Source organism: Nicotiana tabacum, chromosome 10 (assembly GCF_000715075.1).
Source record: "Nicotiana tabacum cultivar K326 chromosome 10, ASM71507v2, whole genome shotgun sequence".
In the NCBI taxonomy this organism is placed as follows: Eukaryota; Viridiplantae; Streptophyta; class Magnoliopsida; order Solanales; family Solanaceae; genus Nicotiana; species Nicotiana tabacum.
In genome coordinates, this window is record NC_134089.1 from 91,689,067 (window position 1) to 91,705,175 (window position 16,109).

The window sequence follows — 16,109 nt, forward strand, 5'->3', positions numbered from 1 at the left end:
ATTTCTACTCAATATTCCAAATAATTGTTATTGATTTCTAGCCAGTATGCATAGATTATACATTGATTATATATAGCTATATATGTATTATAATGAATTATACATCTATTATACATTCACCGGCTATTTTTAGAGCTTGTTTGGATGGGCTTAAAAGCCGGTCAAACCAGCTTTTAAGCCCTTTCTAACTTCTGGAAGTGTTAGGCAACCAAAAAACGGCTTAAAAAAGTTAAAATCTACTTTAAAAAAGCTAAAACCAACAAATTGGGTAAACCCAACTTTTTCAAAATTGGCTTAAAAATCATATTACTTTGACCAAAGATATTACTTTCTTATCCATTATAAGTTTTCGTAATACCAAAATTACCCTCAGTCAAATAAAATCCTAAAATCTCGCATTTCTCCTCTTTTCTGCACTTTATGAAGACAACAGTCATCTTTTTTCCTCTTCCTCTCTGCTTTATCTTCATTTTTCTGCATTTTTGGCAAGTGTCCATGCCAAAATCCACTCTAAATCAGAAAGTTAACTCAAAAACAAAGAGAAAGCTTTGGAAAAGAAAGAGCAAGATCCATAAATGTTAAAAGAGAACATATGCAAAAAGAAGAAAAAACAGAACATAATAGCAAACCCTTTGAACTTGACAACAACGTTGCCACTAGCTGCTGTTAGATTCTCTAAAGAATTTGAGTTACTTAGATTTTGAGGTTGGCCAATCAAGCTTAAACATGAGTAAAAATTATCTAAAGTAATCAATTAAATTAACATATAATTTTTTATTTGGATTAATTCATAATTAAATAAATTATACTTCCTCCGTTTCAATTTATGTGAACTTGTTTGACTAGGCATGGGGTTTTAAGGAAAAATGAAGACTTTTAAAATTTGTGGTCCTAAATAAGTCAAAACGGGGTCTAGAGTATTTGTGTAGTTATAAAAGCTTTTCATTAAGGGTAGAATTAGAAGTTAAGCTAAATTGTTTCCAAATTTAGAAAGGGATCATTCTTTTTGGAACGGACTAAAAAAGAAATAGGTTCACATAAACTGGAACTGAGGGAGTAGTAATCAGCTACTTTATAATGTTAACAACTTTAAGGTATTTCCGCCTTTTTAACAAAAAAAATGTTTACCAACACTTGTTTACCAAACACTTTAACAACTTTTGTCACTTTAAAAGCTGCAAAGCTACTTTTTTCCAGCTAATCCAAACGGGCTCTTAGTTTAATATATTAGTTGGACGGCTATTTGGGCTAAAGCATCAAAAAGCACGGCCTAAACAGGCTATAAGCCCATCAAGCCTCAAGGGCATTTGCATTTGTACCCGTTTTTTGGGTCACGTTTTAACTTGTACCCGCTTTGCAAAAAAAAATTGCAAGCGTACCTACTTTTTCGCGCAACTTCAGCATACGGGTCTGAAGTAGCAAAAACAATAATGCAAACTTCAAATTCTAGTAGATGGGCCTGAAGTAGCAAAAATTGTTGAACCAAGTGTGCTGAAGTTTTTGTTTGTAATTGCTGAACTTAAGCATTTTAGTAGCTGAAGTTTTGTTCTCTACCCTCCGTGCTAATATTTAACACAAAATATCAGTTGTTTTTCTTCTCATCTTGACTAATTATGCTTCGTTGATTTCTTTGCATTTTCCTGCTGGCAGGTAATTCCAGTGTATTGCAATGTATTGCTACTCTTAACGTATCTTGATTTAATTAGTATTCCTACTATAGTAATCTGTTCTTACAGCAAGACACATTTCTTTTTAAACTTTGGTTCTTTAGTCCGTCAAGAGTGCAAATTTTGTTATAGAAATACTGAGATTTATATTTGACTAACAGAAAAATAGGTCGCCATATAAAAGTATTGTTTATTTGCCAAATTATAGCAGCACCAACAACAACAGAAGAAGAAGAAGAAGAAGAAGAAGAAGAAGAAGAAGAAGAAGAAACGAAGGAGGAGAAAAAAAGGGGTTAAAGTTGTTTAAAAAGTGCGTACAAATTAAAACTTTTAAAAAATATGAGTATATATTAAATAAGCGTGATTAAATAGAACGCTCCGTGCAATTTTTATCAGCCCTTACCATAGGTCACGGCCCACATCAAAATTGCCTCTAAGCACATACAAAATCCTAATGCTGAAAATAAGGGATGAGTAATAGGATAGTTTGGTCATTAAACTTCCAATTTGAACATTTAAACCCCAATCCAGCAACGGTCATCTCTCAGCATATACATCTCTAACGTCTCTCTAATTCCAATCTCACATTCAAATCTTCGTCTCCATCTTTCCCAGAGACGCTCCTTCTTCTTCTTCCTCCTCAATCCCTCTTTTCTTCTTTCAAAAGATGTCAGAAAACAGATTCTTAGGCAACATTTCAGCCTCATCGATCCGAAACCTCCTCCCAAAATCAGTTTCAACTAAGAAAAAATTTAATTCAAGCCGCTTTAAACATAAAATGAACAGTGAAAATGTTGCTCCTGTTGATCCCAACATTCAGATCAGCGATCCCCCGCTTCTACCTACAAGTTCTATCCTCAAAAAACCCGTCTTGAAGACTGTTGATATTGATTATACATCGGAAGATCTCACCAGATCTGAAACCCCGGAACAAACTCTAGAAGCTCCTGACTCACCAGTCAAGGTAAGTTAATAATTCCTTGCCCTTTTCATTCATTTTTTGCATGAGAGTTTTTATTTTAAAATCACTAGGTTAGGAGTAGCATTATATGGACTGTGTTACTTTTTGACAATAGATTCCAAAATCCAACTGTGTATATATTTAACTCGAGCCAAAGATTTATAAGTTATATATACACTGGCAATGTTATCAATCCTGTAATAGTAGGTCAATTACCATTTTTAACAGATTATCAATTAATACATGAATATATCTGTAATTACCTAATCCTGATTGTGTAAAAAAAAATTACACTACTCTTCGCTATATATCTGCCCTGGTTGTTGTGTTTTTGGTTATAATGATCTTCATATACACCGTATGCTGGGTGTTTGACAGGTTGTTGTAAGGATTAGACCTGCCAATGGTAATGAGTGTGGAAGCCAAGCGGTTCGCAAAGTTTCTGATACTTCAGTATGCATTGCTGATCGAAAGTTTAACTTCGACATGGTTTTTGATTCCAATTCAACTCAGGTTTGGAAATTAAGTCCCAAGTTTCTGCCTTTTCAAGTTATTTTGGATTAATTGCTTTTAGATGGTGCATGGTTCTTGGCGTCTATACAACCCTTTTCATTTTTAGTTATTTCTGATATTCTCATAATTAAAGAGGGGACTTAGTTAAGAGTTGAACAATGGAAGAAACTATCGGCTGTACTAGCTAATCTGATTAGTTTAGTTTTAACACTTACATTAGCTAATTAGATTGTAAAATATTAGTGAATTCATATAGCCATCCCTACTAGTTTGGGATAGAGGTGCAGTTGTTGGAATTAAGGAGGGATCTGATTTGTGATATACTACAAGGTTCCGATAATTAGGGGATCTTTAGTTTTAAGCTGGTTTTTCTTATGACAACAGGAAGACATATTTCAATCAGTTGGTGCCCCTTTAGTTAGGGATGCATTGGCAGGTTACAACACTTCTCTCTTAGCATATGGACAGGTTGGTCTTACTTGTTATGTTTCATTTTTATTGCCTATTTGTATCATAATAGACTCTATCTGATGCCTGAAGTGATTCTTTTGGTCATAGACTGGAAGTGGCAAGACATATACGATGTGGGGACCTCCTAGTTCCATGGTTGAAGTTCCATCACCTAATGGTCTTCAAGGCATTGTTCCGCGCATTTTCCAGACATTGTTTTCTAGTATTCAGAGGGTAAGTTCTTTATCCAGTCATGAATCAGAACTAAAGACTGTGAAGACATCTCTGATATTTGGATAATTTCCCTGATTGATCAGGAGCAAGAGAACTCTGAAGGTAAACAGATAAACTACCAGTGTCGTTGCTCATTCCTAGAGGTATGTTTTTTCTGTCTTTACCCAAGTCCATGTCTCTTGCATATGGTATCACGTTAAAACATGTCAAACTTGTACCTTTACAGATATATGAAGAACATATCGGGGATCTACTCGATCCTACACAGCGAAACTTAAAGGTTAGTTGCCTATTCTAACTTGGAAAAGAATGTTGTTCTGGTGTTTATTTACTTTCTGAAGATAGAGCGCTGAAGATTTGGCTGTTCCAGATAATGGACGATCCAAGGGTTGGATTCTATGTTGAGAACTTGACTGAAGAATACGTGTCTACCTATGAGGACGTCACCCAGATATTGATTAAGGTGGCATTACAGCACTGAGTGCTTTTCCTATCTTAAAACTTTTATTTTTTTGTTTTGAAAAATCTTGTTGCTCTGTCAATGCAACAAGTTTAGATTGCATCTGCTTGACATGATCTTTCTTTTATAGTTTTTCAGTTCTTTTTGTTTCTTACTCTTTTGCATTTGAATTGTAGGGCCTTTCAAGCAGAAAAGTTGGATCGACGAACATAAACTCGAAGAGTTCAAGGTCCCACATTGTTTTTACCTGCATAATTGAATCCTGGTGCAAGGTATTTTTCAACAATGAAATCCGATTTCTTGTGCATTATCATTGTCAGGAAAGAATTACCTTCTAATTCATCAACACTTAACTACTCGTCCTGCAACAAGCTCAAGTCTGCAATTCATATTACCTTCTAGTTTCTAAAATTCCTTTAATCTTTTCAAGTTGCTTAATCTAAAAATATTGCTTCAGGAGTCCTCATCAAAGTGTTTTGGTAGTTCAAAGATGAGCAGAATGAACCTTGTTGATCTTGCTGGATTTGAAAGAAATATACCTGATGATGCTGGTAAACTGTTTGTTAAGGAAGGGAAGCACGTAAAGAAGTCCACATCACAGCTTGGGTATGGTTCATAAATTAATTTGAGTGATTGTTGGATGTTGATTTAAATGTCATCTTGTGTTTGATGTCACTTGCACTCAAACATCCTTTTTCCTAAATTTCTTCTTTACATATTGCCAAAACTATTGCATAGAGGCTTGAGATGTTTGCAGTTTGAAAGCACTTTGATGCCTTTGTGATCATTGATGTAGTTATACTGATAGAAGAAAGGAAAGTAGCTGGGTTTGTGCATTGAAATAAAATGTTAAAAGCTGTAAATGGTGTTAAATTTTTAAATTTGATCAATGTTGCCAATTTGCTGTCATCATAAGTATGTCTCAAAAAATTTGCAACCCAAAGCAAAAATTGTGCAGTAGATTGTGACAGGAATACTTTCTTGTATGTATGGAGGGAGTTAATGTTCTGATCTCAAATTAGCTCATATATGTCAAAGAAGCCTTCTCAGATTAAAGTTTGTGGTGCCAACAGAAATTTTATGGCCAGGAAAAAGTAAAATTTAGTTCCAGCTATTTTGGCATGGTGTACTTAGTTAATTGTTTCTAAAACTGGTGCAGGCGTTTGGTAAATGTCCTTTCTGAAAGGAGCCAGTCCGGGGAATTTGGTGATGTTTCCTATAGCAGTTCCGCTTTGACCCATTTAATGAGAGAATCGCTTGGAGGGAATGCCAAACTCGCAGTGATATGTGCTGTCACCCCTGAAAACAAGTACCTCCTCGTTTGATTCATTCAGTGTTTATTTAGGAAGATATATTGCAGAGATCATCTTAATTTAGCTGGGAAAAGCATTCTGTTACCTATGGCATGCATGAATAACATATCTTATCTGACGCTTAACATTGTAAAATTATTTGGTACACAAATAATCCTGGATTATTTGGTCATATGACCAACTGCATATGAAATATCAGTTTTTCTTTTCTTTTCTTTATGTCACTGATTTGGGGCACATTTATGTAGGCATAATAGTGAAACAATAAGCACTCTCAGATTTGGAAAACGGGTGAAACTCATGCCAAATGAGCCATTGGTAAATGAAATATCAGAAGACGATGTTAATGGCCTGAGTGATCAGATTCGCCAACTGAAGGTACTCCACTTGTCTCAAGGGGGCAGACTGTGCTTCCAATTCATAGAGAAACTGAACCTTATCTGACAAATACTTTTATCACTTACAGGAAGAGCTAATAAGAGCACGGTCAAGCACAAACATTTCAGTTGGAGGCAATGGCTACTTCAGAGGACCAAATGTACGTGAAAGCTTGAATCAGTTGAGAGTGAGCCTTAACCGTTCACTGATCTTACCTAGCATAGATAATGATCCTGAAGAAGAGATTCACATCAATGAGGATGATATAAAAGAACTACAACTCCAGATTGATAACTTACATGGTTCACATGGAGACAACTCAAAAGCAACACTTGAGAAGAAAGACTCCCTAAAATATTCTTCTGGAGAAAGTGAACACTATCTCAGCTGCTCAGAAGAGAGTGAAAATGAAGAAATTAACTCAGAAGAAGCACTAGAGGAGACCCAAAATAATGCTGATCAAGAGATGGAAATAATGCAACCTGAGTACTGTAATAGCATCTCAATCAGCCCACGTCGCGGTTCTGCTGTTCTTCAGGGCCCTGTGTTATCTGAGTCACCAAAGTTCCGAAATACACAGAGGAAAAGCTTAATTATCTCCAGTGAAGATGATATTCAATGTTCTTCCAAAAGTCCAGAGTTGTCTCCCCTACCACAAGGTGACCTCGTCCAGTCTTCTTTGAGGTCCAGCAGAATATTTCCTGGGCCAACTGAGTCCTTGGCTGCCAGTCTGCATAGAGGTCTGGAGATCATTGACTATCACCAGAGGAACTCCGCATCAAATAGATCCTTAGTTTCTTTCTCTTTTGAACATTTGGCAGTAAAACCAAGCCCATTATCAAATGATAAGGCCAACTCTTCTGTTCAAACATCATCGGCAGAGGGACTAACTTCTCGTTTTTTAGCTACTTCATTTGTGTGTCCAAAGTGCAACACGAAAGCAACTTCCTCTAGTGATGTTCAGGGTAGCCTTCGGACATCATGGATGGTCCCTGTGGAAGGGGCAAGTTCCGATCAAGTGCCTGAAGTATGTACAGGGTCGCCTTGCCTCTTTCTTTATTGGCTCATTGTGACTGTTAAATTAAAATGTTATTTTTTCTTTGGCAGGACCCAGAGAAAGTTCTGTTCCAAGCTCTAGAGAGAGAGAAGCAGCTTGAAAGTGTATGCAAGGATCAAGCAGACAAAATTGAGCAGCTAAACCAACGAGTAAGAGTTCTTCCACTCTAGTAATATTTTGTTTTAATGTGACAACATTTTACTTGAGATTTGATGACATCCATTGCGAATTTTGTCCTTGCAGCTAGCCCAGTGTAAATGCACAATAGAACCGAGTTCCCTCATTGAATGTGACAAGGTTGTTGATATCAAGGACTATGAGAAGCAGGGTTCAATAATTTATCAGAATGGGAGTCAATCACTAAACAATCCAAAGGTTAGTGCTGCGTTTGCTTTCTTTTGTTAAAGTGGAGCTTTTTCCCATATTTTCTCAATGCCTACTTGTGATTTGTTTTCAGCTTCTGAAATGGGATGATGAGGAAAGTCCTGATCCTGAAGCTGTAAAAGAGAAGTATGAAATTAAAGAAATTCAGGGCGATGTGGACCATTGTGGTGGGAAAAGATTGTTTGATATGGCTGAGAGAGAAACACTACTAAAAGAAATTGAAGGTTTAAGGTCCCAATTGCAGTCACATAATGGAGCCTCTACAAATAAATCAATGGAAAGAACCAGATCCTCCTTATTGGCACAATCAATGCAGCTGAGAAAAAGTGGTGCATATCTTAAAAGTTCTGGTGAAGAACTTGAGAAGGAAAGAGAAAGATGGACCGAAATGGAGAGCGAGTGGATTTGTTTAACTGATGAACTGAGAATTGATCTTGAGGCTCACCGCCGGTGTGCAGAAAAGGTGGCAATGGAATTGATGTTGGAGAAGAAGTGCACAGAAGAGTTGGATGATGCCCTCAAAAGATCCGTCCTTGGGCAAGCAAGAATGATTGAGCATTATGCGGAATTACAGGATAAATACAACGACTTAGCTGAGAAGCATAAGTTGATCTTGCAGGGGATACAAGATGTGAAAATGGCTGCAGCAAAAGCAGGAAGAAAAGGTCATGGTGCTCGTTTTGCCAAGTCTCTCGCTGCGGAGCTCTCAGCTTTGAGAGTGGAAAGGGAGAGGGAGAGGGAAATGCTGAAAAAGGAGAATAGAAGCCTTAGAGCTCAACTTAAAGACACTGCTGAAGCTGTTCACGCTGCTGGAGAACTTCTTGTTAGGTTGAGAGAAGCAGAGGAAACAGCTTCAGTTGCTGAGGTAATTTTGTGTTTAAACGTGTCTGGTGTATTCAATGATTAAAGATGGTAGTCATTTTGATCAAATATTCCCTTTTTTTTAACAGGAGAACTTTACAAAATCAAAGGAAGAGAATGAGAAATTAAAGAAGCAAATAGAGAAGCTGAAGAGAAAACATAAGATGGAGATGATAACAATGAAACAGTATCTTGCTGAGAGCCGATTGCCAGAAGCAGCATTGAGGCCGCCATTGTACAGGGAGGACTCGGATGTAGCAAACAGTGAAACCGTCCAACATCATGAGTATGATGATGATCAAGCATGGAGAGCAGAATTTGGTGCCATTTACCAGGAACGCATATGACCTTGGAGACTAGGCAAAAGTAGGCAAGACCCTGCTCGGGACTTTGCTGACAAAATGTGCTCTCCTTCATTTCCTTTTATCTTTTGTTACTATTTAGGCTGAATCTGTTGCATTCTTATTCATTCTTTTACAAGACAAGATTGACCGGATTTGACATTTGTTGAGCTGTTTCTTCAGCTTGTTTATAATAATGCTTGATGTTTCATTTTATTTTTAATGATTGTGCACAATGAAGGATCTTTTGCATTGTGTTAATGTGCCTATTAACTCCATGCTTTTCCTTCCAATCTCATTCTCAAACTAATTGGGGCTGATCATACGAATTTGTTATAATCCATCCTGCTCAATTTTCATGCTAAGTTTTAAGAGTAGGAATCTTGTTTCTCATTTCTTAAAGTCCATACCCGTTTATTTAACCAATTCAATAAAACAGATGGATGACCACTCAACTTTCACTTTGTTGCACCAATGAATAAGTCAGTCAACATCACAAAAGTCAATAAATTATTCTCTAATCAAAATATCACTCAACCTTGCCTTAAGTATCATAAAAAGTTACTATAAGGAAACAAAGGAGACGATTTCTATGATAATTAGGCAAAGTTGAGTGTTTTTCCATATAAAAAATATACTAGTTTAGTAACTCTGGTGCAATAAAACAAAAGTTAAGTGACTATTCGTGAAATTATTCGGAAGATAATCCGATGCCCATTTTCTCTGAGTTTCGTTGGCATCAAAGTATGAAGATTTGGCTGTCAAAAACCGAAACTCCATAACAATGATATGAACTCATTACTTAATTAAAAAATTTAATATATTATTTTCTTTTAAAGTGGAGTGTATTAAACATGGAGTAATTTCTTTTTCAGAAAATGATCGAGACGGGAACCTTTATATAAAATGGCTAATTTTAATACATTTTATTTATCAAGATTATGCTACGACTCTAAAACAGTATATATAAGTTTCCCACAACATGATCGGTTCAATTAAGGGCGAGTGATGATGAATTAATTCTAAAAGAAAATAATTCATATAACATATCCCAATTAATTTGAGATTGAAGCATATTCCTTGTTAATTTGTTTTAAATTATGAACACTTTGCTATATAAGCTATTCTTCAGATACAATTGTCTATTGAACAGGAGACAGTTTCTTTTTATTTGTGAAGGTTTTGGTAGATAAATTTGCAAAATTATCTATGTGAGTGAGAAGTAATCTATTATCTATTATCTATTATATATTAAAAAGAAGGAAGTCATCCATGAGATTTCTCCAAGTCTCGCATAAAGAATGCCATGTCACAACTTTAAAACAAATTAGTTATGTTAGGTATAATAATTAGTTACTTGATTTAAATTTAAAATAAAATAATGAAATATCTCCTGCGTGTGATTGCACATAGATAACCCAAGTTTTGAATTGACTACATAGATAAATTTTTTAGATTAAAAATGAAATATAAGTTTAACTCAACTTTTCTTACATCTTCAAATATAAAAACCAAAAAAAAAAAAAAATCAATACCCTTACTGCTACTGCTGGAGTAATTTATCCATGGTATAAAATTTCTCCTAAATGATAGGCACATATCTCTCCACTTAAAATAACAAAACAAAAAATTAAAATAGATAACCCACACGTAGGAATCAGGTAGTTATTATAATTCTTTGGGTAAATTTTGAATTGAGTTAAGAGATAAAATATTTAGATTAAAATTGAATATAAATTCAACGCAATTTTCCTTATATCTTCAAGTATACTAGTATATGTACTCGCGCGATGCGCGAATTGTTTCAAAGGAAAAAATGATATAGTAGAAACAGGTCTCTAAGTACTTCTTTATTAAAAAATAAGCTTTACACACCAAGTCTTTTCCGTCATCCTCGATAAATGCACTTTCTCAAAGAACAGAATTTTTTTAATCCACTAAAACTAATTAAAGTATTAAAAAAAGTAAATAAATAAAAATCTTATTGCATGAATCATCATATTTTTCAAAATTATTTAAAGCTTCGAAGTACTACACTTATCGTTACAACTAAATAATATTGTACTTAGCTTAAGCTTTTGGCTTAGCAAAATTAATGTGATTCATCTGTAACATACAATATATAGTTGTGCTTTCTTGTGCAATTTTTAGAGATACAGAAAAAATTTGGCAAAAGAAAACTTACACCGTTTGCTCTGATCTTTTTTCTATTTTAGAGTTTTTATAGCCATGAGAAATTTCCTTTTCTTTTTTCACTTTGATAGCTCATTTTATTAATTATTTGCAATTTTAGGTTCATATTGGTGCTCTTGTTGGTAAGACCCTATATTTTCATTAACTTTTGTGTCAAATATTGTGTCTCGCACAAGGTGTCGCACTCAATGACACAAAGTGCTGGTCTTCACACTCCATATCAGCAAAGTAGCCAAAGTTATAGCTTAATATCATGCACAAATTTTGCATCACTTGGTTCCCTTTGCAGCACATTGACGCAAAAATTGAGCTGCACACTGGAGTTTATAATTTTTTTGTGAGCTTTAGTCACGTAGATACTAATTCTATTAGATTATAGAAGGGGGGTTTCTGCAATGTATCACAAAAAATTTCACTTAGAGGAAGAAGTTTACATTTCTTACTATATGGATCATAGAGTAATTTAATGCAAGAAAAAGAACTAAACTCAACAACCACCAAAATAACTGAATTTATGAGTTAGCGCAGACTTTATAGCTTCCAAATAAATGCATTTATGACAGATCATATTTAGGTGCTGACTAAGTGAAGATGGCAATATATTTATAGCTTTAGAAATTGATTATCAATTTGTGAGGGAACTTAACTTAAACTCTAAGAATCTAAAGTTCCATCAAATCCTAAAGGAAACAATAGAGATTACAATACATGAGCAGTTTCTCGACACATTTCTTGTTTCCAACTTTTGATCATTGACAATATCTTCTATTGCAGACCAATATCTGATGTTTCTAGTAATCTTACAATAGAAGTCGGAACAGCCAGATTTGCTCTTCACAAGGGAATTTTCATATATCTCAGTAAATACACTTCTTAGTTGACATAATTCTGGCACGTCAGCGAGTCTAGCTGCTGCAAAAATCAAAGATTTTACAGCTTCTCTACGCTCCTCAGGACATGTCCTTTAAACAAAAATTACCCAGAATGAATTAACATGTGGTAAATCATTTTATATTGAGAGGGAAAAAAAAGGTAGTCAACATCAGTAATGAGAATTTTCTGCACAACCTTTGTATAAAGCAACAATCATTGTAACTAACAAGATTATATCAAAATAAGCCATCATCAGAATAAAAAGTTGACCAAATATTTAATTACCAGTATATTTTATAGGAAGCTCTAGAAACAAGTTGTAATTTTCTACCTGTGTGAATATAAGCACAGCTCACATGCTCTATGCAGAGTTAATGATAAGATAGATATGCATAATATGATGGTTAATGCAATGCAACATTAAATCTAAATGATGACCTCCACACAAGTTGCTTTAAGTGAAGCATTTGACAAAATGTAAATGCATTGGCTAAATATTGAAGATTAAAAGCTATCTTGATTCTCTCAGATGAGATTATGTCCATTCCTTAAAGACTTCTGGCTCTACACAAACTACTGCTACTAAAGAGGAATTAAAGCTGTCACCTGTAATGTTGCAGCAGTGAGCAAAGGAGACACCATTTAGTTAACTCGCAAGAGAAAAGTTCTTTATCGGCTTATCATAGACAAAGCACTGTGCAATAAATTTGCATTTGGCATAAACATTCTCAATTTTCTCAGGAGCTACATATTCAACCAACTTGAAGATATTCTTCTTCCTATTCATAATGAGCATTTAGACATCAGACTACCACTCTTATTATATATTTTCTAATAAAATTCATTCTAAGTAATATTGCATACCTAGTAGCAATCTATAAATGTGAAATGATGGTTGGTAATCCATATTCTTGCAATTCCACAATGTAACTGAAGTGATTGACTGCAAATATATATATATATATATATAATTTAACAAATAAAAGTATTTCCCTGTGACTAAAAAACAATTAGGCTATAACAGGATATATCAAAGTAAATTAAATTTAGAAGAATGTTTACCTCATCCAATTTTATGTTTGTCTGTAGTATGACCAACTATATACTGAGTATGTACACTGAACTTGTTATTGGTGATGCTTATTTGATACTTACTCATTAAAAACTTCTATCCTCTAAATTTCGGAAAAGTTCTTTATACACTACATTGGTAGCTTCATTTGTTATTTTTCCATCTTCATCATAACATATGATCTTCAACCCTTTTCTACTTGTTACTCCTGAAAGTGCAACGTATAGTTGTCCATGAGTAAACACAGACTTCTTCAAAATAATCCCACATTACATAATGACTGACCTTGCTTTTATTGATGGTCATGGCAAAAGATACAATGACTGGAAATTGCCTTCTTTGGAACTTAAAAGGAATTCTTACATCAGATGGAGTAAGTGTTATTCTTGGTATAAAAACTTTGTCTCTAGCCATTTTTCCTGATAATACTTTGACTTCAATTACCCGATTTCCAAGACTTGTGATAATCAATCTTGTACTATTACTAATTGTATAGAGTCCTTTTATTGTAAAGTAAGTAGAAAATTTAATAACCTCGGTATTTGTGTGCTCTAATCAATTGCATGACAACGACAATAAATTTATCATTAGATCAATTCAAATATGGCTTGATCTGTTCCACAAAATCTCCCTAAAGAGTTGCAGAAATATTGTTGCTCCTACAATAATTATAAGGTTAAGCATAGAAATCAAAATAAAGAATTATTGAAATATGTACTTAGTTGAATAAATTATGGCGAGCTTACTCATAATCTTGTATCTCAATGTTCATGTATACATGGATGTTATCATCTTGTTTTTTGATAGATTGTACGTCCTCATAGCTCACAATTTTGCCAATAACAACTACAATAACATTGACCAAGGAAAAATGTGCAAAATTAGTAATCATTATAGACAATATAAATGAAGATTATAAAAGAATTAATAAATATTATGATCTACCTAAGATATAGCAATTGGTATTGCAATAATGTGAAGAAATCAGATTATTTCATCAACAATAAGCAGCATGATAGTGGTAAGACTTTTTAAGATGACATACTAACAGATTTAAAACTCTCACCCATAGTATGACATTTTAAAATCACATACTAACAGATTTTAAACTCCCACCGTCTTTTACTCAAGAGATCAAAAGGATTGCATCCGCATCACATGCCCTTTTTTCAGAAACTATCTTTTATTTGTTCATTTTGCATCCCCCCCCCCCTCTTCTTTAGTTCCATGTTTCTTCAAAAGCCTTCTAGAAATCAGATTATAATTTTCGATTTAGGATTTAACAATGTTAAGAAATTCGGCTTTAATCTAAAACTTAAGCTTTGATCTTATGTACTGTGAAGTCAAGAAATGAGACTATTTCATCAACAATAAGCAGCAGGACAGTGTTATAACATTTGAAAATCACATACTAACAGACCCTCTTTTACTCAAGAGACTAAAAGGATTGCATCTGCATCACATGCCCATTTTTCAGAAACTATTTTTTATCTGTTCATTTTGCATTTCCCCCTTCTTCTTTTGTTCCATGCGCCTACAAAGGCCTTCTAGAAATCAGATTATGATTTTTGATAGAGGATTTAACAATGTCAAAAATTTCAGCTTTAATCTAAAACTTAATCTTTGATCTTATGTACTATAATTAGTATCGATTTAGTTCACACTAGGCACTCATAAGATAGAAAACAAATAACACAAAGTAAAATAAAAGTGGAAAAAATGAGAGAAGTTTAATTACCGAATAGCTCAGTATTGTCAAATTCTTGGGGATTTGACAGCTGCTCATAAGTTCTAAATTTCAAAATACACATATTGAAATGTGGATCATGTATTTCATCAACAGTGGTCTGATGCGTGAACATCAACTTAAACTTGTGGTCTTTGGTCTCCAGCTTCATATTATCCGGACAAACCACGAAATTCTTCATGATGTACAAACCCATTTCCTTAATTTCTTGTTTGAACCTTTAGATAAAAGACCTGCCAATACTTGCGTGAATGCGGTCGCCCTATTAAAAAACTCAATTAGTTAAAATGACTAAGTTAATTCGTATATGACTGTAATATACTTACGCATATGTAAATAATGCTAAATAGAAAGTAATTATAAAGTTTTAAACAATATCTTTTTATCCATCAGAATAATCTCAATTGAAAAAGGGTTATCAGGTCTTTCGCGATCCGGATTTTCCCAAAGCCTGACAATACGAACCTTTAATTTCTAATTCATTGACTTGCTATTAATTTTGCTAGCGAAATTGATTTCCGCCGCCATTAAATCCTGAAATAGACAGAGCTATTTATAAATATAAGTAGAAACTCCAACAAAATGCTTAAATAAACACAATAGATGCAATCTTGTATCTGAAATAATTAACTTATTGCTGATGATTATCCAAAAAATGCATGTGAAATACAAAGCATACCAATCACCTCTTGTACTCCAAAATTGTTGTTTGATATGCACACGATGGAGAAAGAATAGAACTCTATACTGTAAAAGTATAATTGCTTTGATAAAACTGTGAAATCATGTTATTGGGATCCAGTGCAGAAGAGTTCGTGCGTGAGGAGTTGAAATCGTGGTGAGAGATCGTGGGATTGAAGTGCTGAATTTGGAGGATGAAATTTTTAGGGAATCTAGCACAGAAGAGTTCGTGGGTGAAGAGTTAAAATCGCGGTGAGACATGGTGGGATTGAAGGGTGAATTTGGAGGATGAATTTTTTAGGGCAAATAGGCGAAAATGGCGTTCTCAATGCCCGTTCTTTAAAACATAATCTATACGTGAATTGTATCCATCAGGAGTAAAACAATGGTTTTTAATTAGGTATTGTATATTTTATTGGGTGCATAATAGTTTGTAATTATATCATGATAGAATAAATGAGTTGGCTTTTTTTAAAGATCCATTAAAAAACGCCAAAAATCAACCCAAAAGAAATAAAGTTCCCCCTTTTTTATACACAATATTTCATTGTATTCTACAATATACACTTACAACTTTGAAGGATATGCAAAATAGCGTAGAACCTACTGATTCTTTAAAATATAGAATACCTAATTAATTGTTTTCAAATTCAAATTTTTAAAAAGAAACTAATTTTTACCTAAATTAACTAATTTATCCTAAAATTACCATATGGCATTTTATGCATGTGACACTTGGCAAAATCTCCGTGCTAACTTTCTTCCTTTTAAGTAAATATACTAGTATTAGTACCTGCACGATGCGCGGACAAAAATCATATCAAATTGTGATGTAGGTTGTTTGAATCATGTGCGAATAACCTTAAAATATAAACCTCCGAGATAAAAATTATATAACATTAGATATTAATTATGAAGAATGAT

The 16,109-nt window shown here is 34.0% G+C and overlaps 2 protein-coding genes across 6 annotated transcripts; one reads left to right on the forward strand and one right to left on the reverse strand.

Annotated features, from left to right (window-relative positions):
* Nucleotides 1–2,219: 2,219 nt before the first annotated feature.
* On the forward strand, nucleotides 2,220–8,842 carry LOC107764439 (kinesin-like protein KIN-12F). The gene is made up of 16 exons (XM_016583001.2): nucleotides 2,220–2,631; nucleotides 3,007–3,141; nucleotides 3,526–3,609; nucleotides 3,700–3,825; nucleotides 3,909–3,968; nucleotides 4,052–4,105; nucleotides 4,196–4,288; nucleotides 4,462–4,557; nucleotides 4,743–4,891; nucleotides 5,445–5,594; nucleotides 5,847–5,976; nucleotides 6,065–7,003; nucleotides 7,084–7,182; nucleotides 7,277–7,408; nucleotides 7,491–8,282; nucleotides 8,368–8,842. The coding sequence occupies exons 1-16, from the start codon at nucleotides 2,335–2,337 to the stop codon at nucleotides 8,623–8,625; spliced, it is 3,594 nt and encodes a 1,197-aa protein (XP_016438487.1). The 5' UTR covers nucleotides 2,220–2,334; the 3' UTR covers nucleotides 8,626–8,842.
* Nucleotides 8,843–11,340: 2,498 nt separating this feature from the next.
* On the reverse strand, nucleotides 11,341–15,570 carry LOC107764441 (uncharacterized). Of its 5 annotated transcripts, none has more exons than XR_012695636.1 (7): nucleotides 15,191–15,569; nucleotides 14,970–15,038; nucleotides 14,496–14,766; nucleotides 12,748–13,603; nucleotides 12,550–12,628; nucleotides 12,292–12,464; nucleotides 11,341–11,774 (listed from the first exon to the last, which is right to left on the reverse strand). XR_012695636.1 is itself a non-coding variant. In XM_016583004.2 (5 exons), exons 3-5 carry the CDS (start codon nucleotides 14,698–14,700, stop codon nucleotides 11,486–11,488), a joined length of 594 nt encoding a protein of 197 aa, XP_016438490.1. In that variant the 5' UTR covers nucleotides 14,701–14,766; nucleotides 14,970–15,038; nucleotides 15,184–15,570; the 3' UTR covers nucleotides 11,341–11,485. The 5 variants fall into 5 exon arrangements, 2 of the variants coding, with proteins under 2 accessions (XP_016438490.1, XP_016438489.1); XR_012695637.1 differs by having other exon boundaries at nucleotides 11,342–11,774; nucleotides 13,504–13,603; XR_012695635.1 differs by having other exon boundaries at nucleotides 12,550–13,603.
* Between the last annotated feature and the right edge of the window lie 539 nt (nucleotides 15,571–16,109).